The sequence below is a fragment of the Leopardus geoffroyi genome, chromosome X (assembly GCF_018350155.1).
Source record: "Leopardus geoffroyi isolate Oge1 chromosome X, O.geoffroyi_Oge1_pat1.0, whole genome shotgun sequence".
NCBI classification, from domain to species: domain Eukaryota; kingdom Metazoa; phylum Chordata; class Mammalia; order Carnivora; family Felidae; genus Leopardus; species Leopardus geoffroyi.
Genome location: NC_059343.1, coordinates 13,200,379 through 13,227,019, shown reverse-complemented (window position 1 = coordinate 13,227,019; position 26,641 = coordinate 13,200,379). Strand labels below are relative to the sequence as shown.

At 44.4% G+C, this 26,641-nt stretch overlaps 2 protein-coding genes across 2 annotated transcripts in view; one reads left to right on the top strand and one right to left on the bottom strand.

Annotated features, from left to right (window-relative positions):
- SYAP1 (synapse associated protein 1) overlaps window positions 1-25,487 on the bottom strand; it is a 31,488-nt gene extending 6,001 nt beyond the window's left edge. The window contains exons 1-6 of the mRNA XM_045472924.1: window positions 25,114-25,487; window positions 15,445-15,563; window positions 14,601-14,667; window positions 11,209-11,282; window positions 6,354-6,493; window positions 56-204 (exon numbers count right to left, since the gene is read on the bottom strand). Of these exons, the coding sequence (XP_045328880.1) occupies window positions 56-204; window positions 6,354-6,493; window positions 11,209-11,282; window positions 14,601-14,667; window positions 15,445-15,563; window positions 25,114-25,306 (742 nt within the window). The 5' untranslated portion in view covers window positions 25,307-25,487. The remainder of the gene's footprint in view (window positions 1-55; window positions 205-6,353; window positions 6,494-11,208; window positions 11,283-14,600; window positions 14,668-15,444; window positions 15,564-25,113) is intronic.
- Window positions 25,488-25,627: 140 nt separating this feature from the next.
- Window positions 25,628-26,641, top strand: part of CTPS2 (CTP synthase 2) — a 106,374-nt gene continuing 105,360 nt past the window's right edge. Inside the window, exons 1-2 of the mRNA XM_045472922.1 lie at window positions 25,628-26,061; window positions 26,241-26,299. The gene's annotated coding sequence lies outside the window, so the exon portion shown is untranslated. The remainder of the gene's footprint in view (window positions 26,062-26,240; window positions 26,300-26,641) is intronic.

Below are 26,641 nucleotides of genomic sequence, written 5' to 3'. Positions count from 1 at the left end.
ATATTTTTACAGTAACTCTTTGTTTTACACCGAGTCAAGTCTTCTCCCAGCATACCTGTCATTGGCAAGTCTTCGTCCCTGCCGTGGCTCTTCTCCTCCTTCCCGGCGGCCTGCTGCTGGGCGGCCAGGGCGGTGAGCTGGGCTGACTGCTTTATCAGGGAGACGCGGTAAAAGTAGTTCCTCCAAAACACTTCTTCCCTCACGCTTTTCAAGACAGACAATGACACATTTGAGAATGCACGCAACACATACAAACACATGCAGGGGCTATTTGTTTCAGCAGAGGTGGGAAGAGATGTTTAGGGGCGTTACTTGTCTGCATGTGAAAATCACCTGGCAGGGGGTGCTGGTGACCAAGTCCTGTAAGGTAAGGGTCCACGTGGGGGTGGCGTGGAGTGGGGAGTGACAGCCTGAGCTGGGAGAGGAGTATGTCTGAGCAGGGAAGGGGGTGGTGGTGAAAATGGAAGACTGGTTACACGCAGGGGGTTGATCAATTAAGTAAAAATATTAAGGATAGTCGGAACCAAGTTTCTCACAGTCAGGAAAGGGAATGAGAAACATTGAAAGAGAAAGTTCTAGAGTGATCCCTGTTGTGAGGTAGCACTACGAATACATAGTTTTCATTTAGTAGAGATGCAAATGAGTATATGTGTATATACATGAGCGCACAAATATTCCCCAGCTCTGTTCACTGAGTGAACCAAGGAGTAGTGACACCTCAATAGAAACGAGCATGCCTAAGTGCTCAGATCTTGGTGTCTATACACCATTTTCCACTAAAATGAATCAGAGTTTTTTGGGTAAATAGCCAATTCCAGGGCTACAGCAGGGAAAGAACAAGATGAGCCTAGACTACTTCATACCAGAAAGTAAGAAAGCACTCAAAAAATGAGGATGAGTCAAAAAGACACAGAAACCAACTTGAATGGGCTCCCACTGGCCAAGTTGGTGATAATTTGAGCATCAAAATAAATAATGATAGCAACAGATTATATCCATTGCATAAAACAGGACCATGAGTATATACAGATACAAATAAATACATGAATACATTCAAAGTCTGATGAGGAATGCAGTATTTTTAAAGAGTTTCAAAGTACCTCCCCAGAAAATACTTACTGATTTCAAAGAGGAAAGAAATAACTTTATAGTCAAGAAGTCTGGCAGAAACCACCTTTATCTAGTGACCAAAGTGCAGACAGTAATGGGACAAAATGGCAGCGTGCACCACTTGATAGGATGCAATAGATTGAAGGAGACCAATGAGACATGAAAACTAAATGCAACAATTGAGCCTGTACTAGATCCTTTTGCTAGTACAGAGGACACTGGGACAGATGGTAAAACTTGAATGCGGTTGGGTGCCTGGCTGGCTCAGTCGGTAGAGCATGTGACTCTTGATCTCGGGGCTGTGAGTCCGAGCCCCATGCTGGGTATGGAAATTACTTAAAAAAAAAAAAAAAAAGAAAAGAAAAAGGTGGATGGTGCCTGGGTGGCTCAGTTGGTTAAGCACCCGAATCTTGATTTCGGCTCAGGTTGCTGTCTCACGGTTGTGGGATGGAGCCCTGCGTTGGGCTGTGCACTAGGCATGGAGCCTGCTTGGGATTCTCTCTCTCCCTCTCCCCCTTCCCTGCTCACTCTTTCTCTCAAAAAATACCCCCCAAAACAAAAAAAACAACCCCATGAAACTTGAAAGGGGTCTGAGAATCAGAAGGTAATAATGCATAAGTGACCATTTCCTGATTCAGGTGGTTACAAGGTGTTTATGCCGGAGAAGCCTTATTCGTAGGAAACAGACATTAAAGCATTCAGGAGTGATGGAGCATTAGGTCTCAAATGAGTGAGAAAAAAGTTTTCATGTTATACATCCAATCTTTCTACATAAAGGTGTGATTGTTTAAATAAAATAATAATAAACATTGATGAGTATGCTTACCTCAGAGCAATTAAAGATCTCGAGGGTGGAAGGCAGAACAAAACTCAACAAAAAACATAAAATGCACTCCCCTCCCCACCAGGTCACTGAACCAGCGACGGCTTTGGTGACCTGCAGAGTTGTGCAGGGGCACACGTACTGGAGGAGTCACGCATTTTGTGTTCCCAGAACATGTTGCTACCAGTCATAAAAGGGTGGGAGAATGTGTCTCTATCTCCCGGTTTACTAGAAGGGATGGATGCAGGGTCTTAGAATGGGGAGAAACCTGAGGAAGAAAGTATAACTGAAAAAGATTTTGAAGGAGGAGAAGAGTATCAATGAGAACTAAGAAAATTCTGAGACCCAGGCTTACGGATGAGGACAGGACCTGCCTTAGGGTTGCCACATCTGTGACTGGTGAAGCTGGGCCAGGAGACGAGCTTTTTCAGTGACTGGGGCAAAATACAAGATTAGCGACACAAGCTGGGCTAGATAAGAAGCTGACGTGCTGCTAGACGCAGCCCATCTTTTCTTTCATTAATTCCACCAATGTTCACCGAGTGCCACAGGCATCAGACCCCGTGCCAGGTGATTCAGGGACGAATAAGCCAGATTATCTGCCAACACAGATGGTCACAGGAATAATGACCTCTTACTTGTTAAGTTCCTACTCGATGCCAAGTTAGCATGTCCCAACCTCGTGTGGTCTCACAACTCTCTTTTTCTTAGAACATCTCCTGGAAGTAGTTTGGCAGGAGGGAGACCCAGCTTAACAGCAGTTGGCGAGGGGTTACAGTCAAGCACAAGTTTACCTGAGCAAACAACAGTATGCTGCAGCCGCAAGAATAGCTAACAGAGGGGCGCCTGGGTGGCGCAGTCGGTTAAGCGTCCGACTTCAGCCAGGTCACGATCTCGCGGTCTGTGAGTTCGAGCCCCGCGTCGGGCTCTGGGCTGATGGCTCAGAGCCTGGAGCCTGTTTCCGATTCTGTGTCTCCCTCTCTCTCTGCCCCTCCCCCGTTCCTGCTCTGTCTCTCTCTGTCCCAAAAATAAATAAACGTTGAAAAAAAAAAAAAAAAAAGAATAGCTAACAGAACATTAGGTGGCATTACAGAGCGACCCAAGGTACACTCTAGTGTGCTCTACTGCAGGCAGACAGCACTTTACATTCCTTTCAGAGGACTCACTTTTGGACCGGTAAGCACCTGGATGTTGAGGGGATACAGAGATGAAGACACCTGGGGAACAAAGAAAACAACTGGGGCTCTTTACCCAGTTAAGTTAAAAAATCTTCAACTGTTAACATCTCGTTGAGACAGAAGGGAGCTTAGCTACCCAGGAAGTAGTGAGCTCCCTGAATATTTTCAAGGTCACTCTTAATTCTGACCTCTATGCAAAGTCCAAAATGAAACAGATATGCCGGCAATCTACAACAGATTACGGGCAATCTTCGTTCTCTCAATAAAGCTAAGCATCTGGACTGTTTTCTTTCCCAGACCCTCTCCTTCTTGATGGACGAGGAAGTGGTCACGGAGGCACACTATAGAAACACTCCGTGACCCTCTGGAGAGTCACAATACAGATGACACATAAAGGTTCTGAGAAGTTCTGTGATAAAGAAAACCACGGGAGTTAGCAACTCCCAAATGTCTACTATCTGATCACTTAGGCTTTCATGAACTATTTTCAGGCACTAGTATGCTGTGAATACCCTCTGGGAAACAATGAGCACAGGTCACAGTCCAAGGCGGAAAGGACTTGTGATTTCTCTGCTTTGTCAGAGTAAAGACCTCAGAGGGCGTCTGTGATGCAAGAGCAGGGCCCGTCTCATGCCAGCCCTGCTGTCACAGGGAAGCGTTAACACACTAGGAGGCATTTTGAAATACAGAGCAAGTTTGTTTTGATTTGTTTTCTAAATTGTTCCCCGGTTAGTGATGGCTTCTGCTTAGAAAAAGTGTCTCAAAGGACCAAAGCAGGAGTCCTAGATTTGTGTGTGATGGCTCATGTGTTTTATTATGGAAATTTCAACAAAAAAAAAAAGTGGAGAGACTAGGACAAAGAAGGCCCCTGTACCTGTGACCTAACCAGCAATCACCAGCATTTTGCCAATCACACTTCATGTCTGTCCCTCTCTTTTCCACGCATGCCCTTCTCTGGGTATGGGTTGGAATATTTTAAGGCAATGCCAGATATCACATCCTTCCATCCACAAATATTTCAGTAAGCATTTCTAATGGGTAAAGACTTATAAAAAATGATAACCCTAATTTCTAAATGATCCCTAACAGAATTAGCAATAGGAAACTGGAATTATATTACTCAATAGACCATTTAACTAGCTAGCAACAAACCAGAAATACTACTTGCCAAATACCAATTCTCCCAATCTTTTCAAGACTCTAAAATTACTGTCAGCAGTAAGAAGGCATCCAGAATTGTCACTAACCAACGCTGTGGACACCTAGCCACATGCCTGCCATGCGTAACCCTGGGCCACATGCCCCACTGCCTCGGGGTCTCGGGACCGTCCTGAGAGCATTGGCAGAGAGCCCGCTGTGTGACCCAAGGTGATTTGAATGGTCTTCAAGTTGATGGAGCCTTCAGGTACAAAGCCCACCCAAACCCCAGAGCTTTGCTACTCTTCTCTCAGAAAGAGGCAGTTATTCAGAATAGGTACAACCTCAAATTCCAAGATGAAAGAGCTTCTATCAGATATATACACATGAACTGTTCAAAAACCAACTCTCAGGGTTTTGTGAGCATAATAGTGAAAAAAAGATCAGTTGATAATTTTTTTAATATATTCTTCACTAAAAATAGCTCCTTTATCTATCCACCTATCTACCTATTTATTTTTAAGTCATCTCTACACCCAACATGGGGCTTGAACTCACAACCCAGAGATTAAGAGTCATGCCAGCCAGGTGCCCCCAAAATAGCTATTTTGGACACAGTCTAAGGATTAGATTTGTAATGAGATTTGAGCCATTCTAAAATAATAGAAAAGGAATTAAGTAAATCAAACCCCCCAGGACAGAGAGAACTGGCGAGGAAAGCACAGTGGAAGGGGAAAGGCTGATGGGCCAGCAGCAATCTACTCTGTAGACTGGAGAAAGCCTGCAGGAAGGGCGGCTGGCGAGAACGGGCCGGTTCACCCGGGGTGCGCTCGGACAGAGCCAGGGACGGGAGGCACAGGCGTCTCTGAAGGCCGGGTGCAGGTTGGGCTCGAGACAGGAGGCATGGTGGTGAGGCCCCAGAGGAGCAGCGAGCTGGCTGACTCCCGCACCGCCCCTTCCAGCTGGGGACTGTGCTTCCATGCGACAGAGAGCCACGGTTCACTGTGAGCTGAGCCACTCCACACTCAGGCAGCTGGCGTGGCTGAGACTGGTCAGGCAGGAGGTGGAGTCCTCTCAGGGAAGCCACCCTGCCCGAAAGGCCTGTGGGAACACACAGCTCTAAGTGCCCTTTCCGCAGGGTGCCTTCAGATACGAAGAGGGACGGATAAGGAAAGCCTGCAACATGAATCACAGAGCCCAAAACAAACACAAAAATTCAAGAAAAGCACTGAGACAAAAGGGTATTTCAAGAAAACTAGGTTCTCAGAGACCAGGAAGATACTGCACCCATCCAAAAAGACTAGAGTGCTATAATAATGGAAAGCTCACGGAGTAAGAAAGACCATGGACTAAAAATGCAATAGATTCAAAACAAGGAATTGGAATTAAAAAAGGTAAGCAAGAGCCCATGATGGCAGAAGGGAAGGGAGGAGACCCACCCACCGTGGGGGGCCTCTGCTGATCCCGGTCAGGGCTGTGTCCCTGAAGACATTATGCTTGCACGGGAGCTGAAGGACAAGCAAGACTTTCGGAGGAGAACAAGGCCTGCGGGCAGAGGAAAACTTCGGGTGGGAAGGAGAACAAGAACACTGTTGCTAGAGAGCAGAGCCAGAGTGTAAAAAGGTGGTGGGCCAGGTCCTAATGAGCCCTGGGGACCTTAATTTTATTTGGAAGACACGGCACGTTGGTTGTTTCTATCGGAAACTGTGTTCTAGCTTCTAACTGGGGATAAAACAGCGCATCTTATCTCCACCCCAAATTTCCTGTTAGGCCCACTCTCAGTTTCGATTCTATGGCTGTATATGTGTGTGTGTGTGTGTGTGTGTGTGTGTGTGTGTGTGTGTGTGTGTGTGTGTGTGTGTGTGAGAGAGAGAGAGAGAGAGAGAGAGAGAGAAAGAGAGAAAGAAAGAGAGAGACAGAGAGCGCATGCACACCAGCTGAAGGGCCACAGAGCCTATTTTCATGAAGACGGAACAGGAAACTGCTCTGGCCCCCACTCCAGGATTCTGCCCCGACACTCTGCATATGACCAAGGCCACTAGAAAATGCTAATACGTGCTGTGTGAGCAGCGTAGCTCTGGCTCAGGAACACACTGCTTACTTACAGTTTAGGAACAAGGGCAAATCTCATCCTACTCAGCAGCTCGTCCTCTTGGAGCATGATCAGGGCAACAGGGTACATCTGATCAAAGTCAAAATTAAACTGCACTCCAGCTGGAGGGTCACGAAGGAAATTCCTCTTGTCCTTTGATGAAAAGGGGAAAAACATGGGGAAAAATGTAGACAGCAATTAATATGTAACAGTGCATCACCAGTTTGACAAATACTCAATTCTCCTAAAGATTTCAGCCACAAAATCCACTGAAGTATCATTAACCTGTCTGCTTAAGAGAGAGTGGAGAATGACCAATCCTGTCATGTATTTATTATTTATTTTTTAAAGTTTATTTGAGAGAGCAAGTGCACACACAGGTGCACATATGCGCACGAGAGGGAGGAGGGGTAGAGAGAGAAGGAGAGAGAATCCCAAGCAGGCTCTGCCCTATCAGCATGGAGTCCCTGAGATCATGACCTGAGCTGAAACCAGGAGTGGGACACTGAACTGAGCCACCCAGGTGTTCCCTGTCATGTATTTTTTTAACAGTCTCCACTGAAGAGAGCCTTGTGGGAGGCCAGGAAGTTCAATCAGGCAGTTAGTTGAAATTACAGAGTTTCAAATCATATGAATGTACATTTGTTCCAGCGAGTATCTTTATGTGAAAACTACTGTAAAATAATCTTAGAAAATTGGCTGCTTAAATAATCTTAGAAACTGGCTACTATAAGCATCAGTTTCAGGGGCGCCTGGGTGGCGCAGTCGGTTAAGCGTCCGACTTCAGCCAGGTCACGATCTCGCGGTCCGTGAGTTCGAGCCCCGCGTCAGGCTCTGGGCTGATGGCTCGGAGCCTGGAGCCTGTTTCCGATTCTGTGTCTCCCTCTCTCTCCGCCCCTCCCCCGTTCATGCTCTGTCTCTCTCTGCCCCAAAAATAAATAAACGTTAAAAAAAAAAAAAAGTTTTAAGCATCAGTTTCATCATATCTTGCCCGTGTTAGATTTTAACCATATTTTTGGTTTTTGAGATGCCTACATCAATAAAGAACAAATCTGAACCTAAATAGGGTTTAGTTATTTTACCTTCTCATGTAAAAATTTCAAAGTCTAAAAACTGCCGTATCACGTTTCACCTGGATTTCTACAGCAGCCGCTGTATCTCCAGTCCCATTTCTCCCACCCAGAGCAAGCAACTTTCTACCCTGTCCCAAGGAAAACATGTGTTTTACTGGTCACTAAAACCCTTAAATGACTCGTTTGTCACCTTTGAGATGAAACCTAAACTTACCAGAATGGTACAGAAAGGTCTTCATGATCTGGCTCCATATCCACACCTCCACCTGCACCATGCAGTCCAGTCATATCCGAATGCTTACAAAACCCCCTACCTGAATGTCAAGCCCTGCCCCACATCCCCCAAACATCCTCACACCCTCCTCCCAAGACTCATGACTCCACTCCAACGTCATCACTTCTGGGAAGCTGCCCTGAGATCATCCTCTTCCCTCTTCAAAATCAGGGACATGCCGCTTTCCTTGGTGCTTCGTTGGGTGTCCCGCACGACAGTGTTCAGCATGGGAGCGATGCTATGTGTGACTCCACTAGCAGATGTCCAGTAAGCCTTTGGGCTCTGGAGGGCAGGTCTCAGCGACCTCCAGGCCCAGGACTAGGCTGGCCCAGGGGAGGTTCTAAACACAATTTTCTGAATTGCATTCTCACAACTACCTAATGACAGCTGTACTATCAATTTCTTTTTTATGCATGATGCCCTGAGGGGTGCCCCAGCACGAGAAACTTAAAGGTCTACTCTGCTATAGGCTCTGAATTGTCCCAACTAGTGCTTGGCAAGTAGGAGAATGTAGCAACTCTGATGGAGAGATTGCTAATCATCTCCCAGTATCCCTTCCTCCCTCCCTTCCAGGATCACAACTCTTGAGTTCCAGCTGGGCATGTGGCCACCCAGCCAGAGACTGGATTTCCCAGGCTCCCCAGCATTAGAAGTGGCCATGTGTCTAAGTTGCCAAAGGGATGTAGGCCTGAGGGATAGGTGCAATTTCTGAGTCTCATCTTCCAAATGGTCTGGTGTACCCACCATCCTCTTTCCCAGTTCCCTCAGGCTGGAACACAGGCACGGTCATGAGAGCTGACTTCACCGCAGAGAAGGCAGACAACAGTCTAGGGGCTGGCATAGGATAAGATTAAGACAGGAAATACTTGGGTCTATAGATGAGTTCATGGGAAAAGCACACCTACGTGGACCATCTACTTCTAGACTCTTACATGATGGGGGAAGAGGGAGGGAAAGTCACAGCTTGTTTAACCTACTGTATTTTTTTATTTCTTCACTATAGCAATTTAGTCCATCTCTTAAAACATTCAGAAGCCACCATAAGGAATGTACTGAAGATGGTTCAAAGCCTCTGGGTCATGCTGGTATCTTGAGTGCTCTCTTGCAGGCATGTCTGTGTGCAATGTTCACTGCATCATCCATTCAGCAGATGCCCATTGAGTACCTGCTGTGCCCCAGGCACCGTGCCACCTGCTCAGCAGGGCACAGCACAAATGGAGTCCCTCCCTGCCTGCACAGTGTTTCCATTCCACTTGTGGGGTGGGGGAGTGGGAAGAGACAGACAAGGGTTTAGACTGCTAAGGCTATGAGATGGGGTGACTAGTAGAGGGCTGAAAGGGTGGCGAGGGAGGTGACCTTTGAGATGAGATCTTGTGGAATGGTGTAGGGTGGGCTTCTAGGAAGAGTGGACAGCAAGCACCAGGCACTGAAGCAGGACAAAGCTTGGCTCACTTGTGTTCCAGAAAAAAACAGTGGCTGGAACACTGGGATGTAGGGCAGTGGGGCACGAGGGAGGTGAGGGATGCAAAGCCAAGGGCCTTCGAAGCCAGTGGAAGGGGTTTAGATCCTAGCCCACGCAAGACGAGATGCCATTAGAAGGCTCTATGTGGGAGACTGACACGAAGGGATTTACATCATAAATGGGACCCCTGTGGCTGCTGTGAGCTTGTAGGGAAAGGGGTAAGGATAGGACAGCGGTTGGGACGCTGAAGGCAGGAGATGATGGCATTGGGACCGCTGTGGTGGCAGCAGCAGTGGAGAAGTGGTGTAGAGGTGTATCAGGAACATAGCGTTGTCAGGTTGCAGCAGGCCCAGGCGGGGTGGGGGTGGGGTGTGACTGAAGGAAGACTCTTGGGTTAGTGACTAGAACAAACTGGTGGATGACTGGAGTCTTATTTTGAGATGGAGAAGATGAAGACAGGAACAGGTCTGGGGGACAGAGGAGCTATGAGGACTTACTTGACTGTGAGTATCTGATGTCTGCCCTCAAATAGCAGTCTCACTGTCCCAATTCTCTTCTGGAGATAAGCATTATGTGATGTCAGCATCAAGTTTGGCCATAACACAGTAAACAAAACACATGGTGTTCATACTGAACTTGTAATGGATGCTCAGGCCTTTAAAGGGCTTACTAATGGAGGGGCACCTGGGTGGCTCGGTAGGTTAAGCATCTGACTCTTGGTTTCCGCTCAGGTCATGATCTCACAGTTCGTGGGATCAAGCCCCATGTGAGGCTCTGTGCTGACAGCGTGGAGCCTGCTTGGAGTCTCTGTCTCTATCTCTCTCTCTGCCCCTCCCCTGCTTGCACTTGCTCTCTCTCTCTCAAAATAAATAAACAAACTTAAAAAAAATCTTTTAAGGGGTTTACTACTGAAAAAGAAAAAATCTTAAAAATGCCCTGGGGGAGGACAATGGAAGCAAAGTAAAGCCCAGCTCTATGTCTGTTTTCTAGACTGAAGTTCCATTTATGACTTTGGTTAAAAAAAAAAAAAAAAAAAAAAAAAGAGTAGATTAAAAACAAAGCTTGAAAACCACTGATACAGTCAAAGCCCTATTTGCTGAGTCCCCTGCCAGGCAGGCTGCTAGGTGCTGAGGACAGAGATCAAAGCCAGTCTCTCCACCCACTAAGAATCCACAGCCCAGTGGAGACACATGTAAGAAGTGAGTGTCACATTTGGGAGTCACAGTCATCACGCCTGCACGACGACAATAAAAGGCCCTACCTACCTCATAAACGTACAGTGAGGCTTAAAGGACATAATGGGTAAGAAAGTTCTTTCTGAAAGTGTCAGGTTCTGTACAACTGTTAACTGGTATCACTATGTTCCCTCTGAAATCCCAAGAGAAATCTTTGTAGGCCAGCAAAGAAAAGTTTATTTCTTTCAATTTCATTTTAAAATACATATGATAGTTAAAGAGAAAATTTAGAATACAATCTTTTCACTCAGATGAACTAGAATATCTAGAAACTTTGTATGATAGCATATCTCAAAAGATTATCTTAATAACATAAAAGAATCCTTTTAAGGCTGAAATAATTATTTTGTGTAACAGATCATACTTTTCTGTTAAGAAAAAAGAACTTAAGGAGAAGTTAAAACTTGGCGGGAGGGGGAACTTAGGGGGAAAAACCAGCGAAAGTTGATGTGTACAGTTCTAGTATCTCAAAACATTTTATTTATTTTTTTTTTAATTTTTTTTTTTTTAATTTTTTTTTTCAACGTTTTTATTTATTTTTGGTACAGAGAGAGACAGAGCATGAACGGGGGAGGGGCGGAGAGAGAGGGAGACACAGAATCGGAAACAGGCTCCAGGCTCTGAGCCATCAGCCCAGAGCCCGACGCGGGGCTTGAACTCACGGACCGCGAGATCGTGACCTGGCTGAAGTCGGACGCTCAACCGACTGCGCCACCCAGGCGCCCCTCAAAACATTTTAAATACTATATAGAAGAAGAACATTCTATGGATAAAGTCATGATAGGAAGAAAGTATCTCTATACAGGGAATCACAAGGTACTTACAGCAGATAAGGCCAAGATTTGCTGTTGAATTGTTTCTTCATCATTACTATCAACCCATGGGGGCACTGCTGCTTCTAAAGGTTTTAATAATAAAGAAAAAAAGAGAAAAACATGTTACAAAGGTTACACTGCAATCGTGGTTTGAAAGAATAAGTTGCCACATAATCAATGTGGCAATTTATTAATGAGCTCCAAATATGAACATTCATCATAATTCCTAGACTTAAGATATGAATCTAAAGCATGTACGCATTTGGTAAAAAATTACTTGAATTATATGGTGGAGAAATTGGACAACACCTTGACCAAGTGACCCAAATGATCATCACCAATGAAAAAGAGATGGTCATCGTAGGCCTCCAGATGGGCTATCCTGAGAAGGACACAACATCATCTATGTAGTATTCTGGCCAAGAATGCATAATCTGAATCTAATCATGAGGAAATATCAGCCAAAGCCCAACTAGGAAAGGTCTATTTAAAAAAAAAAAAAAAAAAAAAAAAAAAAAAAAGGAGGCCAAGGGGGCGGGGGCAGAATATCCTTTGAAAACATTAATGTCCTAAAAGACAAAGGTACTGGATTGGTGCAGATTAAAAGAGGCTAAGACACATGAGGAAAGCTATGCTGCATGCTGTATTGAGGTGGAAAACATACAAAGGACATTACTGGGTCAATTGACAAAATTAGAATATGCACATCGTATCAGTGTTCTTTTCCTAAAGCTGGTAACTGTCTGGTCAGTGATTATGTAAGAGAATACACCTAATTCTTAGGAAACACACATTGAGTGGAACAGAAAAGACACACACAGAGGGAGAAAGGGTGTAAAGGACAAGGCAGTTGGACTAAAACCAACAATCTAGGGAGAGGGGGTATGGGTGTTCTCAGTACTCCCTTTATACTCGCAACTGCTCTGTAAATTGAAATTATTTCCAACTAAAAAGTTCTTTTGAAAAAGTCACTGTACTTGATTCATGACAAAAGGTGATAAGCAGTTAGGAACTGAGAAGAGGGTTGTCAGGAGTGAAAGCAAATAAAGAAACGGGCAAATCGGGAAGTAAACCACAGGGCTGGGATCTACAACAGACATGTTGTCTTTGGGGCTCACAAGAAGAAGGGGATTACAACTCATCAGGCTTATACTGTTGGGTGACAAATGCAGCCACTGAGAGGTGAGTCCCAGGGGTTTTCTGCGGAGACCTGGGAGGTGATCTTGGTCTAGGAGGAGTTCAGTGCTGGGTGTGTGTAGGGGGTGTTCAGAGGGAGCAGCAAGTAGGAAATAGTGGAGACAAAGCCAGTGAGCATCCGAACTGGGGCTACCATCTGAGCTGGGGCTGTGGAGGTGGGAGGTCAGCACAAAAGATACATGTAGGGGGTCCTAGTATTTTCAACAAAACACCCCTGCCCTTTTGTGTCATGTGGCAAAAGTCCAATGGAAGAGACATCCTATTGTGTACCAACTGATAGAAAAGTTATGTGCATGTGTGGATAGACATATGGACAGACAGACACCTGGCTCATTCTTAGGCTCATCTTAAACAAGCAAATGGTGGCAATTATAATCCAAATTCTGTTAAATATAAGATAAAATAAGCATATTTTCATACTTAAAAAAATTGGGGTAAAGCCCCTTGAAAACACTATTTGCTTTAATATTCTGGCGTCCAATTTAAGTCTATTCACCTTGGGTGGCCTCTCCTGGTACTACTTAACCCTCAGATGAGGTCCTCTCAAGGCTCAAACTACCAGTATGGATGAGACACTCCCTGCCTCCCTGTTCCTCTGAAACTGCTCTTTTTAGGGTGACCAGTAACCTCCTGGTTGTCCAACCCACGGACAGTTCTTAGTTCTTTTCTCTCTAGGCCCAGTTTCCTTCTTTGTGAAATGGAGATAAGAATAAGTACTTCTGAGTTTCTGTGACCGTTAAATGAACAAATGCACAAGGAACACTCACATGGTGCCTTTCCTCATGGTCCTTGCAAATGGACTTCTTAGCCGACCTAACTCTCCTTGAAATTCTCCCCTCTCTGGGCTTCTATTGCTTCTCTCTCCTAGCTGTTGTCTTTTGGTAAGTAAATGGGCACTGGTTTTGATGGCAGATTTGTTTCATCACTTACCAGCTGAGCAACCTGCAGCGAATTAACCTTGTTGATCCTACCTTTTAGTAAAGAAGATGTTGGATGTAAACATCAGGCACTCAGGAACTGTCAATTTCTCCCATTCCTTCCTTCCTGTCAACACTGTTAGATCTCTGCTCAGCTCTCTTCATGCTCGACACACTTCTCACTGAGCTCACCTACTCTCATGGCTTTTACACAAATTGACTTCTAATCTGTATCAGTAGATGGAATTCTTCATGCATGCTTCACACAGGAATCAACTGCTCCTGTTGGACCCCGTTCAGTTAATTTAGAGCAGTGCCGACCAACAGAACTTTCTGCACTGATGGAAATGTTCTAGGTTTGCACTGTCTAATATGGAAGCCACTAGCCCCTTGTGGCTATTGGGCCTTTGAAATATGACTTGTGCAACCGAGGAATGGAATTTTCCTGCATTCCCTTCCCTGCCTTTGTACATGTTCCTCTCACCTGGGGTCTAATGGGTGTCTCAAAACTGAAAGTGCCTCTGAGCCTTTCCCCTGCTCACTCAAAGTTCCTGTCTCAGAGGCTCTGACCAGCTCCTACCCCAAGTCTCCAAGCCAGGATCACTTTCTCTGCTATCCTAAGGTAGGCTAATTTGTATAGATTTTTTGTCCCCAAAGCTGCTTTCCACTTTGAGTTGCCTGACCCGCCACAGGACTAACTAGCTCTTTTTGAATTTGTGGCACTGCTCACACTGATGGAATTGTTTTACCCTTTTGCCAAATTCAAAGACAAGAGGCCGGTTTTGTGTTTGAGTACATCCAAACAGTAAAAGTAGACATTCTGAGATCCTGTAACTGCAAACATTTAAACAAGCATTTGTCACTAATGAAATGCACTAACTTCCTCAAACACTCCATGACTTTTCATGGCCCTCTGTCACTCCTCTAGAAAGCTCTTTCGTTTTTATCTCCTGAAGAGAATGGGAAGGGAGCCAACTTCTGCTAAGTGCCAATTATGTGTATATCACACAGTGTGTTGGCCATGTTATAAAATGAGAAATGAATGCTCACTCTGTCACAGCCAGCTCCCCAGAGGGGCTGTCACCAGTTCCGTGGGAACAATTTCCTCCCTTCCTTTAAACCCCAAAGGTTTATGAGCTTGACTTCCCCACTAGTCTTTGTGCTACCTGAAGGATGGGAGCTGTTACACATTTTTGTATTCTCAGCGCCTCAGTGTGGTGTCTGGCACATTAATAGGTGCTCAATAAAATTTGGTAGGTGAGTCATGTATAAAAACCGATATCATACCTGACTTTTTGGTATGCTGTTCCTCAACAAATTTTTTCTGTTCCTTCTGAAAATCTCCTATAATGGTCTGTTAAAAAATATATAAAGAGTCAAATTACTTCGAGAAGCTTATTACATGTAAGATTTGTGAAGTCATTTGAGACATTTTATTAATTTTATTCAAATAAAAAGGTTAAAAAAGTGATACTCCATCCTTTCTCCACCAAAAGGGAAAATCAATTCAATAGTTTTGAATTTTAAGTGTACAACCTTTTTTATGATAGATTATCTTTTCAAATGCAAAGATAAAATGAGTTAAAAATTGAATTTTTGTTTTATCCCAAAAAACAATAAAAGCCAGGTCAAATCTCATTCTAACATGTAGTACACACAGCAAAGCAGCTAAATAACAAGCTATCTGAAGTTTAATTGATGACCTCCTTAGTTCAAATAATTATCAACATAAATGAAATTCCCCAGGCCTACACCCTACCACTGCAGGAAATGAACAAACTCATTCCTTAGAGTCTGAAAATGTAATTCCTAATGGGACTTTAAAAACTTAACTGAATGATGCAAAGGCATAAATATTTGGAAACAGTTACAGTTTAAAATTAAACTCACAATATAAAAAGTTCAGTATTATGCAAAAGTATCAGTGTATTTCAGAATATATTAAAATTAAAACCAAGGTTATTTAAATCGTTGCTACTTCTTATACAAAAAGAAGAAAAAAAAACCCAAGAGTCTCAACAATTAATATTTTTATCGGAATATGATATCCTACTTGGATTAATGACGTTCATAAAAAGAAGGGATAATTATATTTAGCTGCTAATCAATTTGAAAAGATGTTGAAATGTACCTTATCAATGATGTCATCTATCTTTCCTTCTTCTACTGATTTCTTTATTGTTTGTGCTGTTTCAGCAACTGATTCAGTTATCTTTTTTGTAGCAGCAGTTGCAAAGCTAAATAGATAGTCTGTAAAGATAAAAGACAGTCTATGCTCCATTCAAGTACAATGGTTATTATATTTGTGATTTTTCCCTTAAGGAGCTCTCATGCGAATCTTCAACCATAGGGCATGTTTCTTGTTAACTAGGACGTGAAACGAGAAGCACTGACAGTACCCCACCTTCTGGGTGGACCCGCCGGCCATCCATACCTGGCCTTTAATTCATCTCTTGCAAACAGCGTTAAGCATACGCCTCCCTTCTCCCCCAGTAGTCTCTTGTTCTAACTTATCTCAGCAAGTAATCTCCCTTCCAACTTCACAAATAAGATCAAGGCTCCTTTTCACTTTCCTTCCTTTCTAGACCCTAAATATCCTATTTTATTTTCTCCTTCCCTCTTGTTCAAAGAAAAAATGTCCCTCCTTCCCTACATGAACCCATCTCGTGATAAATCTGGGGGAATTTTTAATAAATAGAAATCTTGGCAAGCCCTAATATAAACATAAGTCCTTCTTAACTAATAATAATGAGCAAATATGTAGAATAAAATTAAAACGGGAACATATAAACTTTCACCTTTCAAAAGCACAAAATTAATGTTTCTAAAGACCTGAAAAGACATTATGTATCAAAGCTCTATTGCAACCGCAACATAAAGGCCTGTATGTAAACAAATACCATTTCGAAGTCCACAATGTATACAACATAGGCTGCAGGAAGCAACCTCAGGCAGGTCCTGAAGCTGGACCCACTGGGGGATGCTCCTGGGCCACTGCCTTCCAATCTCATCTAGTGGGAGATACTCTCTAAGTTAGGGCACTCTTGCCTCTGCTACTTGCACTTGCTGAGGGGCAGGTGGGTTGACTCTTACAACACTCAGGGAGAAAACCCAGATAAGAATGGCAAAAGGAGCTTGGCACACCAGATTAAATCCTCACTGGTGGCTGGTATCACTTCCAGAGAATCAGGTAACTTGTACCACTACCTGGGAGCAGCAGTACTATCTCCCCATCTGAATGACCTTCTCTTCCACTTTCCATAGCCTTTACCATAAAGAGTCTACTTTCTCCCATTGCATCTGGTGGCATTCACCTGTCCATGATGTCAACACCCCATTGTGACTATAAAACGGGACACTACTTGCCTATGGTCTCCTTCTCACCATTCTTCCCCCTCCTATTCTACATTCACATGATCCCAAGAAATTCTTGAGTATCTCCAAGGAGGTTTCAGATACATTATTCCTAGGTTTGAAACACCTTTATCTTCCCTCTTTTTATCTGGCTTAACTCTGCATATACTGTGCATCTCCACTTACATATCACTTCTCAGGAAATGTTCCCTGGCTCCTTGACTGGAGTAGGAGCTCCTGAGATGTGTTCCCTCAGCACCTGTGTTGCCCAACCAACAATATTCATGACACTCTATTGATTACTTGGTGGATCTGTCTTCCCAGACAGACTCAGGGCCCATCTTAACTTCCACTGGGGCAGGGACCAAGGCTGTCTGATTCACCACTGTATCCCCAGTGAGTGACCAATAAGTCCTTGTTGAATGGACAAATGGGGGGCAACATAGTAAGTTTTAGGGAAGGGTTTTAGGGAAGTCCCTCATTTCTGTTTGGTTATGATTAGTCTATTTACAATAAATTGGGTAGACAGCCAGATTATTTTGTAATAATATTCTTTGCAGAGAGTCAAAGAAATCTGAAGTTCTAAAAGAGCAGGGTTCCTTTTAAGATTTTCTCTCAGGAAAATGTTAAAAAAATTTTTTTGATGTTTATTTTGGAGAGAGAAATAGACAAAGTGCAAAGCGGGAGGGGCAGAGATAGAGGGAGACCAGAATCTGAAGCAGACTCCAGGCTCTGAGCTGTCAGCACAGAGAACAACACGGGGCTCGAACCTGTGAACCTCAAGATCATGACCTGAACCGAAGTTGGACACTCAACTGACTGAGCCACCTAGGCAGCCCTCAGGAAAATGTTTTTAATTAGAATCATTATTTTTATGGGGCGCCTGGGTGGCTCAGTCAGTTGAGCTTTCGATTCTTGGTTTCGACTTAGGTCATGATCTCATGATTCATGAGTTTGAGCCCAACATCCCGGCATCAGGCTCTGCATTGACAGTGCAGAGACTGCTTTGGATTCTCCCTCCCTCTCTCTCTGCCACTCTCCAACACAGACATTCTCTTGCTCTCTCTCTCAAAATAAATAAAACTTAAAAAAAAAAAAAAGAATCATCATTTCTATTCCAAGGAGTACTGCCATTTAAAAACTGGTATTTTAGGGGCGCCTGGGTGGCTCAGTCAGTTAAGTGTCCGACTTTGGCTCAGGTCATGATCTCACGGTCTGTGAGTTCGAGCCCCACATCGGGCACTGTGCTAACTGCTCAGAGCCTGGAGCCTGTTTCAGATTCTGTGTCTCCCTCTCTCTGACCCTTCCCCAGTCAGGTTCTGTCTCAAAAATAAATCAACACTAAAAAAAAAAAAAAACTGGTATTTTAGGGGCACCTGGGTGGCTCAGTTGGTTGAGTGTTTGACTTCGGCTCGGGTTGTGACCTCGTGGTTCGCGAGTTTTGAGGCCTGCATTGGGCTCGCTGCTGTCAGTGCAGAGCCTGCTTCAGATCCTCTCTCGCCTTCTCTCTGTTCCTCCCCTGCTTGCTCTCTCTTTCCAAAATAAACATTTAAAATACACACATAAATAAAATCTGGTATTTTAGCATAAATATCTCAATTCTCAGATTTTAATGAGGTACAGTACACTGAACACAGAGAACACTGGAGAAAGTATAGTTCTCGCCCTCAAGGAATGCCCATTTCCAACCAAATAAAAGGCTCAAAGACAAGAGGAGCAAGAATAATCATTAAACAGAAGCACTCAGAGAAGAGAGTAATTAGAGAGTGGTCTGGATTGTGAAGTCAGAGGGAGGAGGGGCATGGGAAAGCATGATAGGAGATTTTCAGGTAAGAAAGCTCATAAAGATGAGAAGTGGCTTATTAGTTTTGCAAATTAACATATCGGCTGACACCAAGTTAAAGAGTTTTAACTACATGGTTAGAAAAAGTTGAGACTAAGATAAGAGTTAACAGGAAGTAATAGGAGTACAATGTCCATTTCGAGAACACAGGCATAAAGAGGTCTCAAATGAAGCAGCAACCAAAGAAAAGGAAGACTAAATAAAATGTGTCCAGTGAGCAAGACTAAGCAACCTTATGAAAGGAGGGGGCAAATTTCAAAAACTGAAAGCAGTCATTTTACCTTCATTTTAGACTCATAATCATCCTGGGAACAATAGGTATAATCTGCCCAGTTTACAGATAGGTAAGCCAAGGCTCACAGAGGATAAATGATTTGCCCATTAAGATAGTGGCAGACTCTGCTGATGGCCTGGCCAATGCCTATTCCCTTCCTCCTTGGCAAAACAACCCCAGTTTTGGTGGGAGCTTATCAAAGCTGGGGGTGGTCTTGGGGACTTCCGACACAATCAAGGTGGTTTTATTAAGCCTCTGTTAGATTTTCCGTAATTTGCAGCTGACTTTTCTGTAATTTGCAACTGATATCACAATAAAGACAATAGTACAGAAAACTCAAACACAGGCTATCAGCTTCTAACTGGCAAGCTTGTGCCCCAAATCCCACACTGCCTCATGTCAGATGAGCAAGTGACAAGGGCTTGAAGAACTAAATGGAATGATAAAGATAAAGTGGGGGGCGCGGAGTGGCTCAATTGGTTAAACATCCAACTTTGGCTCAGGTCATGATCTCACAATTTGTGAGTTCAAGCCCCACATCAGGCTCTATGCTGATAGCTCAGAGCCTGGAGCCTGCTTCAGATTTTTGTCTCCCTCTCTCTCTGCCCCTCCCCTGCTTGCATTCTGTCTCTCCCTCTCAAAAATAAATAAACATAAAAAAAAAAAAAGATAAAGTGGGAAGGTTCTCAAAGGTTAGAAAAAGCATTAAAATTATCAGAAGAAAGGGAAGAAGGTAGAGTTTGCTTGCTGCTAAAACAGGAAAGAAAATGAGCAGATAGTGATTTCTAAGGCAAAGCTTTAGAAAATTAATATTCTTAAGGCGCTGGCTAATTTTTCAAAAATACTTTATTCCATAAAATTTTAGAACCTTCATGTTGGAGGACTTTAGAGGTTACCTAATTGAACCTCTTATCCAGGTAGCCCCACTACTAGGGATAGGGAGCATGTGACTTCAACGGGTAGCCAATTATTACTGTTATCCTCCTCTAATTAGGAAATCTTTTCATTTGCCTTGTCATTCCTACCTCTCAGACTTAGATCTGTCCTTTTAACTAACATAAAATGACTTTTCTATGAAAAAAAACTTTCAGAATTTTGAGCAATGCCCCTAAGTTTCTTCTTCAAGCCAAAATCCCCAGTTCTGTTTAGTATTGATCATAAGCCATGGGATCCAAGCTCTTAACCATTTGTACTGTCCTCTTCATGGTAAGCCAGAGTTTGTCATCAGCAGTGAATTGGTTATTTTACTTCTGTATCAAAGCAGACGTATATTTTCCTATATACACACTAATTTTTGGAGCCCTTTTAGTCGTACACTAAGCAAGTTAGGCACCTAGAACTTGAAATGCACTTTCCCTATAGAAAAAGAGGATAGCCTGATTAACATAGTTCCACTGCAAATATTAATAGCTTTTTTCTTTTTTTAAAAAAAGTTTATTTACTTTTGAGAGAGAGAGAGAGAGAGAGACAGAGAGAGAACAGGGGAGGGGTGGAGAAAGAATCCCAAGCAGGCTCTGCGCTGTCAGTGCAGAGCCTAATGTAGGGCTCAAACTCACCAACTGAACCATGACATCATGACCTGAGCCAAAATGGAGTCAGACGCTTAACTGACTGAGCCACCCAGGCACCCCCTACTAATAGTACTTTTCAAAGGAGAAGAGACGATGGCCCTTCCTCCATTTCTGGGCATGGACTGACCTTAGGGATGGTTTTGAAAAAGCCAAAGCTCATTTTTGGCCACTCTCCCACTTGTTTAAACTATGCAAATGACTCAGTATTGAACATTCTCAGAGGTATCGACTTTTCTTTAAAAAAAAAAAGAAAAGTACAGGGGCGCCGGGGTGGCTCAGTCGGTTGGGCGTCCGACTTCGGTTCAGGTCATGATCTCATGGTTCGTGAGTTCGGGCCCCACGTCGGGCTCTGTGCTGACAGCTCGGAGCCTAGAGGCTGCTTCTGATTCTATCTCTTTCTCTCTCTGCCCTTCCCCTGCTCTGTGTCTCTTTCTCAAAAATAAAATAAAAACATAAAAAAATTTTCTTAAAAAAAAAAGTACAGATAAACCTTCAATTTGGTCGACTTCAACAAAAACCAAACAACCAGTTTGTACTGAATAATAAGTTACTTTGAGGCATGAGGCCTTCAGGGAGGTTGGGAGGAGCTTTTCAGTGAGTTCCCTTATCAACTGTCTCCTTCTGAAGCAGGTGATCCTAGGAGGCTGGAGTTTATCAGGAGAGAGGACCAAGAATGGGAAGGTTTGGTTTTAGGTGACGGAATGGAATGTAGGCCTGGGTGTCCACCACTTGTAACTGGTGAGTTGCCTACATTTACAAATAGATCACCATGAACCAGAAGTATTTAGAGTCCAGCCCTGAAGGCAGGCACTCAACAAATGTTTACAGAACAAATGGGGCTCCCAGGAGAATCCGTGTAGATTTTAAAAGGCTAAAGAAATGAATCTATTCAGTGGTTGTCAGGCTCAGAGGTGTTTAACTTCAGGTTTTTTATTATTTATTTTATTTTATTTTATTTTATTTTATTTATTTTTAAAAATATTTTTATTTCATTTTTGAGAGAGAGACAGAGCACAAATGGGGGAGGGACAGAAAGAGAAGGAGACACAGAATCCAAAGCAGGCTCCAGGCTCTGAGCTGTCAGCACGGAGCCCGATGAGGGGCTTGAACCCACGAACCATGAGATCATGACCTGAGCTGAAGTCGGATGCTCAACCGACAGAGCCACCCAGCCGCCCCATAACTTCAGGTTTTTTAAAAAAAAGTTTAGGGGCGCCTGGGTGGCGCAGTCGGTTAAGCGTCCGACTTCAGCCAGGTCACGATCTCGCGGTCCGTGAGTTCGAGCCCCGCGTCGGGCTCTGGGCTGATGGCTCAGAGCCTGGAGCCTGTTTCCGATTCTGTGTCTCCCTCTCTCTCTGCCCCTCCCCCGTTCATGCTCTGTCTCTCTCTGTCCCAAAAATAAATAAACGTTAAAAAAAAAAAGTTTATTTATTTGAGAGAGAAAGACAGAAGGAGAGAGTGGGAGAGGGGCAGAGAGAGGGAGAGAAAATCCCAGACTCTTCGCTGGATCCCATGAACCTGGAGATCATGACCTGAGCTGAAATAAAGAGTCTGACACTTGATGTACTGAGCCACCCAGGTGCCCCTAATTTCAGTTTTTAAAAGATCAGTCTTTTTAAAGACAACATACCTTTTAGGATCAGTACATAGAAATAAGAAAATATCTGATCATCTCTCTTATCTTTCTGAAGGTTTGTGTGTAAACAAGAACCTTTACATCTTTTTAAAATCACATAAATTTCAGAACCAAAGGAGCTCTCTTATTTGGAAACAACATTTGCAATGTGCGTGTGGGTGGGGAAATTGGGATTCTGTCTTCCTCGTTCTCTGCCCCTCCCCTACTCTTTCCCTCTCAAAATAAATAAACTTAAAAAAAAAAAACCAAACAAACATGAAATTAAAACATCTCTGAGCCTGACTCCCACTTGGGTAGATTCATGGTAGTACTTCCAGCTAACCTTAGCTTCCCCAAACACCAAGAGTCTGGTGAGGAAAGAAAGAGGTGGGAGCATTAGGCTACAAAGTAGACATCCATATTGAAAATAAATCTATTTTAGAATATTCAGGACTTTGTTACTAAATACAAACATGAAGTTTCAAGTTGATGATAAAGTCCTCACTGTTTTTAATATAATTTATTGTCAAATTGACTTCCATACAACAGCCAGTGCTCATCCCAACAAGTGCCCTCCTCAATGCCCATCACCCATTTTCCCCTCTCCCCCCCCCCTTCCCATCATTCCTGTTTGTTCTCTGTATTTCAGAGTCTCTTATGGTTTGCCTCCCTCTCTCCCTGATTGTAACTATTTTTCCCCTTCCCCTCCCCCACAGTCAAGTTTCTCAGGATCCACATAAGAGTGAAACCATATGGTATCTGTCTTTCTCTGTATGGCTTATTTCACTTAGCATCACACTCTCCAGTTCCATCCGTGTTGCTACAAAGGGCCATATTTCATTCTTTCTCATTGCCACGTAGTACTCCATTGTGTATATAAACCACAATTTCTTTATCCATTCATCAGTTGATGGACATTTAGGCTCTTTCCATCATTCGGCTGTTGTTGAGAGTGCTGCTATAAACATTGGGGTACACGTGCCCCTATGCATCAGCACTCCTGTATCCCTTGGGTACAAGAGTCAGACGCTTAACCAACTGAACCACCCAGGCGCTCCCAGCATGTGACTCTTGATCTCAGAGTTGAGAGTTCAAGCCCCAAGTTGGGTGTAGAGATTACTTTAAAAAAAAAAAAAAAGTGACTTTTAAAATTTTTTTTTTTCAAGGTTTATTAATTTTTGGGACAGAGAGAGACAGAGCATGAACGGGGGAGGGGCAGAGAGAGGGAGACACAGAATCGGAAACAGGCTCCAGGCTCTGAGCCATCAGCCCAGAGCCCGACGCGGGGCTCGAACTCACGGACCGCGAGATCGTGACCTGGCTGAAGTTGGACGCCTAACCGACTGCGCCACCCAGGCGCCCCAAAAAGTGACTTTTAAAAAAATGTTTATTTATTTTTGAGAGAGAGCATGCAGGGGAAGAGCAGAGAGAGAGGGAGACAGGATTCAAAGCTAGCTCTGCGCTGCAGCAGAGAACTCGATGTGGGGCTCGAACTCACAAACCATGAGATCATGACCTGAGCCCAAGTCGGAGGCTTAACCAACTGAGCCACCCAGACACCCCAGAAGCGACTTTTGCTAGTTCCCTGAAGATCAACGAAAATGGCTCTCTATGTTGTATGAAATGGAGTAAACACCCATACCCTGCTTTTCCTAACATGGTCCCACTTGTATCCATCTCAACTACCTAACATAGCCTTTCTAGTTCTAGTCCAATTCATCTGACATCTTTTGAAAATGGCAAGCTCGTTTCTCCTCAATTTTGTACACAGGAAACAGGTATTCCCTCTTTAGAGATTTTGTTGTACAGCACTTGGTTTTATTTCTCTTGTGCACTGTTTGGGGGCCTTGAGCTGAGGTTCTGTACTGCCATGATTTTACATTAGATCTATTTTCCCTGCCCCTTCCCCCAAACTTTTTGAATGTTACAGCCTTTCTTTCTTCTTTTAATGTCATGTATTAATTTATGAGAAAGAAAGAGAGAACAAGAGAGGATAAGCATGAGCCGGGGAAGGGCAGAGAGAGAGAGAGAGAGAGAGAATCCCAAGTAGGCTCCTTCCTGTCAGCAAAGAGCCTGACTCGGGGCTTGAACTCATAAACTATGAGATCAGGACCTGAGCTGAAATCAAGATGCTTACCCAGGTGGCCGGTTTAGCGCCTTTCTTATTCTAACATGTGTTTCTCCACTTTCAGACTCCACCCTCCCCTATGCTCTTCTTGCCTTTTAGCAGATTCTTTAAAAATGCTTGCTAAGTTTACTATCTACCTTTGCCACAGTTCTCTCACTTTAGTGCCACCTGCTTTAGGACTCACCTTCTTAAGGATGTTTTCTTTGATCATTTAAGCCCGCCAAGGTCTCCAGAATCAGAATTACCAGAGCGATGTGTTTATTTTTCAAGCCTACTACTTTCACTGTCCTCCCTAACTAGACTGTGGCTCGCAAAGGGTACGGCCTTTCAAATGAGACAGGCCTGGGTTCAAATTCCACTTCTACCATTTGCCATAGCTTTGAGCCAGTAACTGTAGGCTTGTTCTCCCAACTCACAGAGGTGTTTAACAGATTAAATGAGAAATCGTCCACAAGCCATCCGGTACTGAAACCTGCATCCCAGACAATAATCGACAAGTACTTTCCCGCCTTAAAAAAAAATTCCGCTGCACCTAAACCCGCCTGAGGGACGCCTTCGGTAACTCTTCCCGCAATTTACTTCAGACAACACACTCGGCGCTACAGACGCAAAAGGGCACTTTTCCAACCGACTTAAGCTCCCCAACGCCCCCCGTCCTGGGGGTGGGGGGTGTGGAGGTGAAAGCTCAAGAAATGAATAAAAAAGATTCCCTGTCAAACCTAAAGACGTCGGAGCCACACCGCTTTGCGGAGGCCCTGGCTCCCAATGTTTACACACCTCGTAAGGCGGTGACCTGTCACCAGGAACTTGCCCACAATCTGACTGCTGGATGAAGCTCCAGCCTTGCCCAGATCCTCACCAGCCTTTCCCGTCCCAAGAGGACCCACAGACACACCTTCCTCCCATTCCACCCGCTCCACACCCCCCAAGCAGTCGGGCCTGCGCCCCGGGCGTCAAGAGGAGGGAGCGGGCATCCCCCTACACTCTCTGGTCCCGAGGGCTGGAAGAGACTCACTGCCGAGGCCTTTCGCCTGGTGAAGGAGTTCCTGGTCCCCCGCTTGCTGCGGCTCCCCCTCCACCGACTCGGTCACCGCTTCGGAGCAGTTCTGGGGTGGAGCGTCTCCCTCCAGCTGCCTGTCTCCCTCAGATTGCCGGCCACCCGCCGCCGGCTGCTCCAAGCCAAACCAACTGCTCAAACTCCGGAACATCCCGCCCGCGGTGCCGCTACCGCGGTCCGGGTCACCGGAGACCCTAACTAGCACCGCCGGCTAGCGACTCCACAACGCTTGTCTCCGGGGGAGATGGCCAGAAATGCGACCCGCGAGCAGCCTGTCTATCCGTCTCCCAATCTCTATGGCAGCTCCGCCGCCGGCCGCGCGTGCGTCACTTCCACCAAAGGCCCCGCCCCCGTGGGCTGTTTATTTCAGTAACTTTATGACGTGCGTGGAAAGCGGACAAAGGTTTTTCCCAGCGTAGTCCCGCCCTGTCGTCTCTCCTCCTTCCCCAGCGTTTCTAGGTGACTGACCCTGCCGTGTAAACGGGTCTTTGTCACTCTAAGCAGCTTGGCTGCTGCCTCAGCCTCGCTTTGTCAGGCCACGCTGGGCCGTCCACGCAGGAATGGAGGTCTTTAACCCCTTTCTGAGTCCGAATCAAAATTGGCCTAGGGCCTCTAGGTCCAACGACCAGTTTACAGGGAATACAGCAGACTAAGGAAAGCATTAGAGGACCCCATGGGATGCGGGCAGCAGAATCTAAGCTGTGAGAAACCACAGGACAAACGACTTTGTTTCTTCAAATAAATTGCAACAGAGGAGAAGGGGAACCTATAGGTTAGAAATGAATTTAGAGACATAACCCATGACAACCAGTGGATTTTATTTAGATACTAATTCAAACAAACATTGGGAGAAAAAGTATGACATTTATAAGAATTGGAAATTTGAGCAATGGATAGTTGATGAAAGTAAGGAATCGTCACATTAAAATTTTAATTGTAGAATACACATAAAATGTATCATCTTAACCATTTTTAAGTGTACAGTTTAGTAGCGTTAAGTGCATTCACATTGTTGTGCAACTATCTCCAGAGCTCTGTGAGTTGCAAAATGCATTAAACAACTCCCCATTCTTTCCTCCCACCAGCCCCTGGCACTCACCAATTTATTTGTCTCTTATGACTGTGACTACTCCAGGAACTTCATGTAAGTAGAATTATACCGTATTTGTCTTTTTTGTGACTGCCTTATTTCAGTTAGCAAATGCCCTTGAGGTCATCCATGTTGTGGCATGTGTCAGAATTTTCTTAAAATTCTGCCTTAACAAAAGGCTGTGTTAAAAAAGGCTGAATATTTATTTATTTTGAGAAAGAGAAGGAGAGAGAGAAAAAGAATCCCAAGCAGGCTCTGCATTGTCAGCATGGAGCCCGATGTGGGGCTCCAACCCATGAACCATAAGATCATGACCTGAGCAGAAATCAAGAGTCAGATGCTTAACTGACTGAGCCACCCAGGTGCCCCATACCACTGTTTGTTTATCCATTTATG